Source organism: Heterodontus francisci, chromosome 30 (assembly GCF_036365525.1).
Source record: "Heterodontus francisci isolate sHetFra1 chromosome 30, sHetFra1.hap1, whole genome shotgun sequence".
In the NCBI taxonomy this organism is placed as follows: domain Eukaryota; kingdom Metazoa; phylum Chordata; class Chondrichthyes; order Heterodontiformes; family Heterodontidae; genus Heterodontus; species Heterodontus francisci.
The window spans coordinates 55049835-55060281 of record NC_090400.1 but is presented as its reverse complement, the minus strand read 5'-3'; the positions used below and the strand labels follow the sequence as shown (position 1 = coordinate 55060281).

The window sequence follows — 10447 nt, the reverse complement described above, 5'->3', positions numbered from 1 at the left end:
GAATTTTTACGTGAGGAGTTTCTTCTGTTGCCCTCATGGTTTGTCTGTTTAATTAGTCAATTCTGAAATTAATATCTCATCTGAATAATATAAAATAGCTCTTGGTAAGAAGGAAAAAAGCCTTTCACGACCTCAGTGCTTTACAACCAATTAAATACTTTTGAAGTGCAGTCACTGTTGTAATGTAGGACAGTGCTGTTCAATATGCTCGCTACATGTGACAAATTGATGCTGTTCATTTTTAGAGTCACACAATACTGAGTGGTGTTAAAGTTGTAGCGGTGGGTATGAGTATGGGTGTCACTCACTAGGCTGCAATTTGTTGTCTGTTCCTAATTGAGCAAGGAAGAATCAACCACGAGTCACATATCAGTCAAACTGCGATGATGTTTATCAGAATATAGTTCAGTTTTTGGATTTCTCGTGACCAGGAAGCTTAAGGGCTACTTGCTCATTGACACAAGAAAAATATTCCGCCGTTTGTTACCTTCTCTGTTCCTCTTCTCTGGGTGCCTCCAGTGAGGATACATTTAGATCCGTGGGACCGGTCTGGGAAGCACTGTGAAAGCAGGGCTGGCCTTCGGAGGAACAGTAGTCTGATTGCACTTGACATTTTCTTGAGGAATCTAGAGGCCAAGTCATTAAATGCAAGATGGAGATAGATATATTTCTTAAAGCCAAAGGGATGAAGGGATATGGGGAGAAAGCAGGAACAGGGTACTGAATTAGACGATCAGCCATGATCTTTTTTGAATGGCGGAGCAGGCCTGAAGGGCCGAATGGCCTACTCCTGCTCCTATTTTCTATGTTTCTAGTGACACAGGGGGTGCTAACTGAAGAACTTGGTTTTGTTTAGCTGTTACTTGGTGGTTTTCACAAAACAGTTGAGGTACGTGAGTGATAGACAGTGTTGCATGGCTGTCAATAAAGGTCGAAATGTGCAATTTTTGGCAAGTTGGGGGCAGGGCAGCAAGATCCAAATGTGTTCAGCCTTCATCTTATTGGATCTGTTGAAACGAGCGATTGAAAGGAATGGGGCGTTATTGGTGCAAAAGGAGAGATTACAGGAGGTTGACCATGAGCTTAAGGTTTATTAAATGTCTGGATGGTGTGTTCAGAAATGGCAGGCGACAGAGTGCAAACAAGGCAAGAGTCAGAACGCAGAAGGCAATGCGGAGAGATTTGTCAATTCTGTTCCCTCCCTGAGTCTCCTAATATATCAGCTCTGATAAAATGAAGACAGTTTACTCGAAGAAATTTTTTGTTTGAAATAAACTAAATGAACAAAACATTTCAGTTCACAGATTGTCACCACCCCTTGATAGTGTTTACAGCAGACTTGCTTTGCGGAACAGTTGGGACTGCAAAACCCTTCCTAAACAAGCACAATTAGTGGAATATCGTACTTTTGACCTGGGGGTGTAGCCAGCGTTGCGGGCAGGGCCTGATCCAGGCAAATTGAATCTTAAACCAGTCTAAAAAACTATGAGGAAACAGGAATGTAAATGGTTTTGGGCATAACTCGTGTGTGATTAAAATTCCCTGATCTTTTTGCACTGATCCGGTCGATTACGCCCGGATTGCACTGATATAACGAGGGGTAATGCAACCCCTCAACTGTCCAAGGTCTGTGTCTGTGGAAGACTGAGGGAGGGGTCAGACAGAGAAGAGGAAGGAATTATAAAGTGGGAGGGGGATGTGAGAAAGGAGTGATTTACACCCTCAGAAAGCGATCACAACAGCCAATGGCATTATTAGGAAGATCTTTTTTTATTAAAAAAAAACATTTAAACACTCATAAATCACAACATTTTAATCACATTAATGACTGTTAACTTACGCTCAGCGTTAAGACGAGACACAAAATACATTTAAGTTTAATTATTATTCGAGAGGAAAACCCTGTTTTGTCCTTGAATCTATTTCAGTGGCAGGTAGGCGCGTTTAAAAGTTTAAAAAAAACAAATCCCGTGGAAACATTTGTCGACCAGCAAATGTTAACAGATCATACAATGCTAAAATAAATTAAAACAAAAGAAAAATAATAATCCCAACATTGCATTCGATTGAAGAGAGGTCAGTTCTTTTCCTTGGAGTAGAACTTGTCTGGTTACGATGATCTGGTTACAGATGCAGTCCCATGGTATTGGCACATACAGTCGGTGAAACCCACCACCTGAACTAGAAGAGACGCCACCTTGGCTCAGATGCCCGTGGAGGCAGTGCCACCAAAGGCAAGTGGGTTTCCTTCCTGCCTCTGGAGGATGGTTAAGTGCTGTCTCAGCCTCCAATGCAAAAACACCAGCACAATGGTGCCCTCCCCTAATGAACAACATGACTCCCGGGAGGCTGCAGTCTCCATTCTGTAGAGGCAGCAAAGTAGGTGTCTCTACCGCTCACCTGCGCAGCCCTGCCCAGCCAACGGGTGAAAGCACAAAGCAATGAGTTACAAACACTGCGCCCCGTTGGGTCAGCAAGCAAGTGCACCGTCTGTTCTGCACTGAACCAGATGATGCCAGGTTTGATCCCCACCCAGTCTGTGACAAGTCCTCAGCCAAGGATAGCAACTGCGATTAAACTATTCCCTGGAATATAAAAGGACGATCTGATTGCGGGTCTTAGGATTTTGGAAGGAATTGGTTGGCTGGATAGAAAGAAACTTTCTCCTCTGGTGGGGGAGTACAGGGCAATAGGACAAGGCCTTAAAATCAGAGCCAGGCCTTTCAGGACAGAAGTTAGGAAACACTTCTTCACTCAGAAGCTGGTAGAAGTGTGGAACTCTCTTCCACAAAAAGCAGTGGACACTAGCTCAATCGATCATTTTAAATCCGAGATTGATAAGAGTTTTGCTAGACAAGGATATTAAGGGATATGGAGCCAAGGTCAGTGGATACAGTTAGGATACAGATCTCATTGAATGGTGGAACAGGTTAGAGGGACTGAATGGCCTTCTCCTCTTCCTGTGACTCTACAGATGGGCCTCAGCGACACTGGGTGAGGGTTTCATTTGGGTGCACTGCCTGTAATCTCACACCCCAGTGTCCGAGGGGTGGTGAGAAATAAGAAATCAATCAGTCAAAACGCCATCTTACACAGGCTGCTGTCCTGGCTCGCCTCTCACCTTGTAACCTCCATAAACCTGCGTATCCTAACTCACACCAAGTCCCATTCACCAATCACCTCCTGTGCTCTCTGACCTATATCGAACTCCCTGTCTGACAACGCCTCAATATTAAAACTTTCATCCTTGTTTTCAAATCCCTCCGTATCCTTCCCCCCTCCCTATCTCTGTAATCTCCTCCACTCCCCACAACCCTCCAAGATAACTGCACTCATGTAATTCAGGCCTCTTGAGCATCCCCAATTTTAATCACTCCACCATTGGCGGCCGTGACTTCAGCTGCCTGGGGCCTAAGCTCTGGAATTCTCTCCCTAAAGCTCTGCACCTCTCATCCCTCCTTTAAGATGATCCTTAAAACATACCCCCCCACCCCACCCCGACCAAACTTTTGGTTACCTGCCCCAATATCTCCTTGTGAGACTTGGTATCAAATTCTGTTTGGTAAATGCTCCTGTGAAGCATTTTGGGATGTTTTCTTAAGTTAAAGGGTGCTATATAAATGCAAGTTGTTGTTACAAATTAATGAGCAGGGATTCATCAACCACAAGAATACATCATTTACTGCCTTGTGATCAACTCTCAGCCATCTCTTGGGTTAAATTCCCACAATTAATGGGAAGCCTGTTGCTTTACTTATTGATGTTTGGTTTAGTTGTTAAGATTTCTTTCAACCACCCTCCACTTAACTTCACAAAGCTACAAAGAAGCATTCACTGGCCCCGCTCCAACCTTCACCTTCCCCACAACACACTGCTAAAAAAAAAACCCAAGATTAAAAGTGGAGACAGCAGCTCAGAGGATCTCCTCATAGCAAAACCGCTCTTCCTTATCTTCCATTACAGAGACCACGTGCCAACCTACACTCGAACCAAGGGTCCACACTTAAAATGCTTACTTTCCACCTGTCGCTAGAGTAAGCATCTCTAGAATGTTCTGTTAATATTCCAGATTTTTTTTTTTTGGAAACGCAGAAAGTTATGATCTAGAACGCACTGCCTGAAAGGGCGGTACTGGCAGATTCAATAATAACTTTCAAAAGGGGAACTGGATAAATACGTGAAAAGGAAAAATTTGCAGGGCTGCGGCGAAGGAGTAGGGGGGAGTGGGACTGATTATACTAGCTCTTTGAAAGAGCTAGCCAGGCGCGATGGGCTGAATGGCCTCCTGTGCTGTAAGATTCTGTCATTCAATGGTTTCAACTATCGCAGTTTAATAAAAATCTTTCAGTCAGTTGGTTTTATATATAAACTTGCACGAGTGAGTAATAGAAGCAACAGGATTCCTATTGGACACCTGGCCAAGGAAAGGAGTCGTGGCCTCAAATAACTAGTCTCAAAATCCTTGTAGCCTCTTTCAAACAAAGTTATCAACTTTAAAAGAGAATATTTTCTGCGGCCATAAATTATAGTTAACTGGCAGTGACTAAGTCCAAACGATTCTGTTCTTGCTGCAGTGAATGTGGTGGGTGCCTGCGTTACGAAAATACTGAATTGACCGGCCAAAGCTGGTGCGATGAGCAGAGGGATGTTCCTGGCTTCTTCCCCTCTCTGACACCCGCCCTCCAACACCGCAATTTCTGTTCCTATTCCTCTCTGTGGGGATAGCGTTCCAGAAACTGCTTCAGCTGAGTCGGGTAATCTGTCATGACCCCGGTCACTCCCAAATCAAAGGCTTTCTTGAAATCCTGCTCGTCGTTTAAGACCCATATGTAAACCTGCGGGGGACAGAACAAAGCAGCTGATTACACGCGAGGAGTAATGACATAAGAACGGCCAATCTAATCCCTCCCACCTCATTCCCTCCATTCCCCCCCTTCATGGTCAACAAAAATGCAAACTGTCAGCCATGCTGAAAGGAGACCAGAAGACCACTGAATAGGCTGTGGTTGTTCTCCTTAGAGCAGAGACGGTTAAGAGGAGATTTAATAGAGGTGATCAAAAACATGAGGAATTTTGATCAAAGTAAGGAGGAACTGTTTCCAGTAGCGGGAGAGTTGGTAACCAGCGGATACAGATTTAAGTGAATTGGGTAAAGAACAGGGCAGGAGAACCAGAGAATTTTTTTTTTACACAGCGAGTTACGATGATCTGGAACGCACCGTCTGAAAGAGCGGTGGAAGCTGATTTAATAGTAACTTTCAAAAGGGAATTGGATATATACTTCAAAAGGAGGTGGTTACAGGGCTATGGGGAAAGAGCGGGTCAGAGGCTGGGAATTCTGCGGCGAGTAACTCACTTCCTGAGTCCCCAGTGCCTCTCCACTATCTACAAGACGCAAGTCAGGAGTGTGATGGAATTGGACAAACAAAGAACAAAGAACAGTACAGCACAGGAACAGGCCATTCGGCCCTCCAAGCCTGCGCCGATCTTGATGCCTGCCTAAACTAACACCTTCTGCACTTCCGGGGCCCATATCCCTCTATTCCCATCCTATTCATGTATTTGTCAAGATGTCTCTTAAACGTCGCTATTGTATCTGCTTCCACCACCTCCTCTGGCAGCAAGTTCCAGGCACTCACCACCCTCTGTGTAAAAACCTTGCCTTGCACATCCCCTCTAAACTTTGCCCCTCCCACCTTAAACCTATGCCCCCTAGTAACTGACTCTTCCACCCTGGGAAAAAGCTTCTGACTATCCACTCTGTCCATGCCGCTTATAACTTTGTAAACCTCTATCATGTCGCCCCTCCGCCTCCGTCGTTCCAGTGAAAACAATCCGAGTTTATCCAACCTGTCCTCATAGCTAATGCCCTCCAGACCAGGCAACATCCTGGTAAACCTCTTCTGTACCCTCCCCAAAGCCTCCACTTCCTTCTGGTAGTGTGGCGACCAGAATTGCACGCAATATTCTAAGTGTGGCCGAACTAAGGTTCTATACAGCTGCAACATGACTTGCCAATTTTTACACTCTATGCCCCAACCAATGAAGGCAAGCATGCCGTATGCCTTCTTGACTACCTTATCCACCTGCGTTGCCACTTTCAGTGACCTGTGGACCTGTACGCCCAGATCTCTCTGCCTGTCAATACTCCTAAGGGTTCTGCCATTTACTGTATACCTCCCACCTGCATCAGACCTTCCAAAATGCATTACCTCACATTTGTCCAGATTAAACTCCATCTGCCATTTCTCTGCCCAAGTCTCCAACCGATCTATATCCTGCTGTATCCTCTGACAATCCTCATCATTATCCACAACTCCACCAACCTTTGTGTCGTCCGCAAACTTACTAATCAGACCAGCTACATTTTACTCCAAATCATTTATATATACTACAAACAGCAAAGGTCCCAGCACTGATCCCTGCGGAACACCACTAGTCACATCCCTCCATTCAGAAAAACACCCATCCACTGTTACCCTCTGTCTTCTGTGACTGAGCCAGTTCTGTATCCATCTTGCCAGCTCACCTCTGATCCTGTGTGACTTCACCTTTTGCACCAGTCTGCCATGCGGGACCTTGTCAAAGGCTTTACTAAAGTCCATATAGACAACATCCATCGCCCTTCCCTCATCAATCATCTTCGTCACTTCCTCAAAAAACTCAATCAAATTAGTAAGACACGACCTCCCCTTCACAAAACCATGCTGCCTCTCGCTAATAAGTTCGTTTGTTAACAAATGGGAGTAAATCCTGTCCCGAAGAATCCTCTCTAATAATTTCCCGACCACTGACGTAAGGCTCACCGGCCTATAATTTCCTGGATTATCCTTACCACCCTTCTTAAACAAAGGAACAACATTGGCTATTCTCCAGTCCTCTGGGACCTCACCTGTAGCCAATGAGGATGCAAAGATTTCTGTCAAGGCCCCAGCAATTTCTTCCCTTGCCTCCCTCAGTATTCTAGGGTAGATCCCATCAGGCCCTGGGGACTTATCTACCTTAATGCTTTGCAAGACACCCAACACCTCCTCCTTTTTGATAATGAGATGACTGAGAATATCTGCACTCCCTTCCCTAGGCTCATCATCCACCAAGTCCTTCTCCTTGGTGAATACTGATGCAAAGTACTCATTTAGCACCTCACCCATTTCCTCTGGCTCCACGCATAGATTCCCATCTCTGTCCTTGAGTGGGCCAACCCTTTCCCTGGTTACCCTCTTGCTCTTTATATATGTATAAAAAGCCTTAGGATTTTCCTTAATCCTGTTTGCCAATGACTTTTCATGACCCCTTTTAGCCCTCCTAACCCCTTCTTAAGTTCCTTCCTACTGTCTTTATATTCCTCAAGTGCTTCATCTGTTCCTAGCCTTCCAGCCCTTACAAATACTCTCCACTTGCCTGGATGGGTGCAGCTCCAACAACACTCAAGAAGCTCGACACCATCCAGGACAAAGCAGCCCGCTTGATTGGCACCCCATCCACCACCTTCAATATTCACTCCCTCCACCACCGACGCACAGTGGCAACAGTGTGTACCATCTACAAGATGCACTGTAGCAACGCACCAAGGGTCCTTCGACAGCACCTTCCAAACCTGCGACCTCTACCAACTAGAAGGACAAGGACAGCAGATGCATGGGAATACCAACACCTGCAAGTTCCCCTCCAAGCCACACACCATCCTGACTTGGAACTATATCGCTGTTCCTTCGCTGTTGCTGGATTAAAATCCTGGAACTCCCTTCCGAACAGCACTGTGGGTGTACCTATACTCCAAGGACTATAGCAGCTCAGGAAGGCAGCTCACCACCACCTTCTCATGGGCAATTAGGGATGGGCAATAAATGCTGGCCTGGCCAGCGACGCCCACATCCTATGAACAAATAAAAAAATAGCAGAGGGGGTGTAGGGTAATTGGACAGCTCTTTCAAAGAGCTAGCACAGATACAAAGGGCTGAACAGCCTCCTTCTTTGTATTTCACAGTAATCCGTAATTAATACTGAGGATGTTTACACAGGAATCAGGATATCATGAGTAATTATAGAGAATATAACTGCACTTTCAGTATTGGATCAATGCTCGTCAGTGGAGAAGATTTCTGTTGTCAAAGGAAAGATTGCATTTATATATCGCCTTATGTAGCTTCTTAAAGCATTATTTTGAACTTCAGTGATTTATGCTTAGAAATATGGCAGCTATTTTGAACACAGCAAGATCCCACAAAGAATGAGACAATTGAAGTTATTTGTTTTTGGTGGTGGTGACTGCACGAGGAATTCTCGTCTTCGAATTTTAACATTGGGATCTGTTACACCCAGTTGAATAAGCAGACGGTTTAAGGTCTCATCTGAAAGACGGCACCTCCAACAGTGCAGCACTCCCTCCATACTGTGCTGGGAGTACCAGCCTGGATTTCATACTCAGATCAAATTGCACACAATTTGAGGAACTGTTTCCAGATTTCAATCAGTACATCAAATGCAATATGCAAAAATAAAACTGGTCGCATTCTGTGAAGGTCAGACGCTCTGTCACATGAGCACCACGGAATAAAAGCACACACTTCACCTGAATTCCTCTTGCTTTGAGATGCTCAAACAGAGACTTTCTCATCAGTATCCTGAATGGGTAGAAATGAGAGACATCACAATTAACTTCCAGAATTCGTCAGCTGGGATTCACATTCCCAACAGAGCTGAGTTTACTCTTGTACAGCAGTTTGAGGGTTTTCACTGTTTAAAAAGGCCACCCTCACTGTGCAATGTTACAAACCGCTTCCCGCACACAATGGCTGCACCAAAGGGACTGTCTCACCTGATCCTATCCACAGCGCAGACCCAGGTACTCCCTATGTCGTGTGAAGCATGGGTGGCCTGTGCCCCTGTCTCCGTTAATGGCCAACGTGCAGCCTCGCAAAGTCCGCAATCACACTGTCGTCATGCAAGACATGTGCAACCCACATTTCTCCAAAAGGAGAGCTCCCCTGTTGCCATGCAGGAGTTGAGAAGATAGTTTTGCCACTTTGAAGAAACAGAGATGGAGAGACAGAGAGAGAGAGATGGGGGGTTGAGGGGGGCGGGGGAGAGGGTCAAGGGGGGCGGGGGAGGGGGCCGGGGGAGAGGGACGAGGGGATGGAGATGGACGGGGCAGGATGAGACATGGAGCGTGAAACAGAGAGGGAGAGACAGAAATAATAGATTTTGACAAAGAGACGTGGAGACAGATATTGACAAATAGAGGCAGAGAGAGATATGAACAGACAGTGAGACAGAAAGACAGGTAATGCTTTTTCAGGTTAATCGCCAGCACTCACTTGTCAGCAAGCCAGATCATAAACCGTCGAGTCCTGGATATCTTGCTTGGGTCTTTTAACCTGGACATGAAACAAAAATACATTCTGGGAGAGATGATCAAATTCCTGTCTATGCTCATCAGTAACAGGGTGACTCTGATACTTCCAATACTGCGTCCACATTAACCTTGAAAGCAGAATTATAGAGCGTGTCCGTTCCAAACCTGGGTTGTGCCTGGACAGCACACTCTGAGACTTATAACATTTGGTCAAGTATTGGTGAGCACAGTCTGTCACGGGAGCAGAAATTGGAGATGTGAACACTGAAGCCTCAGGAAAGATAGAGTGACTTTTAAAGGTTAAATTTTGAGGACAGGCTGCGTAAAGTTGGCCAATTAGGTGTGAAATCAGAAAGTGCTATTTCATACAGAGTGTACTGACAATCTGGAACTCTTGCCCCAAAAGGCTGTGGATGCTGAGATCAATAGACTTTTGTTGGGTAGTGGTATCAAAGGATGTGGAACAAAGGTGGATAAAACTACATAACAGGCTAGGGGGGTCTGAATGACTGGATTCTCGATTGAAGGTACTGTTGGAATCTGTGTCCAGCGCTGTTTCGGGCAGTATGTTGTCAATTATAACAACTCACCAAGTAGAAACAATTCCTCATTGCCCGTCTGGTTTTCAAGAAGGAGTTAGATATAGCTCTTGGGTCTAAGGGGATCAAAGGATATGGGGGGAAAGTGGGAACAGGCTACTGAGTTGGATGATCAGCCATGATCATAATGAATGGCGGAAGAGGCTCGAAGGGCCGAATGGCCTGCTCCAGCTCCTATTTTCTAAGTATGTTTCTATGTATGTATGGTTCCTTTGTCAGTTCTCTGTGTATTCTGGTTACTGACCCACCTGCTACAAACCTGAAGCATTTGGGTTGCTGGAGGTGGGGAAGAGTGAAACTGGACCATGAATTTTGGGATGGGTGACCAACGGCTCAAAAAAAAAATCTGAAAGTCCACTACTGAAGTCCGATGTCAGCCACAGCAGATATGGGGGGAGGGGCTACCATTGACCCAATGCTGCTTAAAGAGGGCGATATTCAGGCAGGATCCCTGTGGGACTGGAATTCCTTCCCCTCCCCCGTAACTGGACTT

The 10447-nt window shown here is 45.5% G+C and overlaps 1 protein-coding gene across 1 annotated transcript in view; it reads right to left on the bottom strand.

Moving 5' to 3' along the window:
- Positions 1 to 1799: 1799 nt before the first annotated feature.
- gdpd1 (glycerophosphodiester phosphodiesterase domain containing 1) overlaps positions 1800 to 10447 on the bottom strand; it is a 62566-nt gene continuing 53918 nt past the window's right edge. The window contains exons 8-10 of the mRNA XM_068010699.1: positions 9318 to 9377; positions 8573 to 8624; positions 1800 to 4835 (exon numbers count right to left, since the gene is read on the bottom strand). Of these exons, the coding sequence (XP_067866800.1) occupies positions 4704 to 4835; positions 8573 to 8624; positions 9318 to 9377 (244 nt within the window). The 3' untranslated portion in view covers positions 1800 to 4703. The remainder of the gene's footprint in view (positions 4836 to 8572; positions 8625 to 9317; positions 9378 to 10447) is intronic.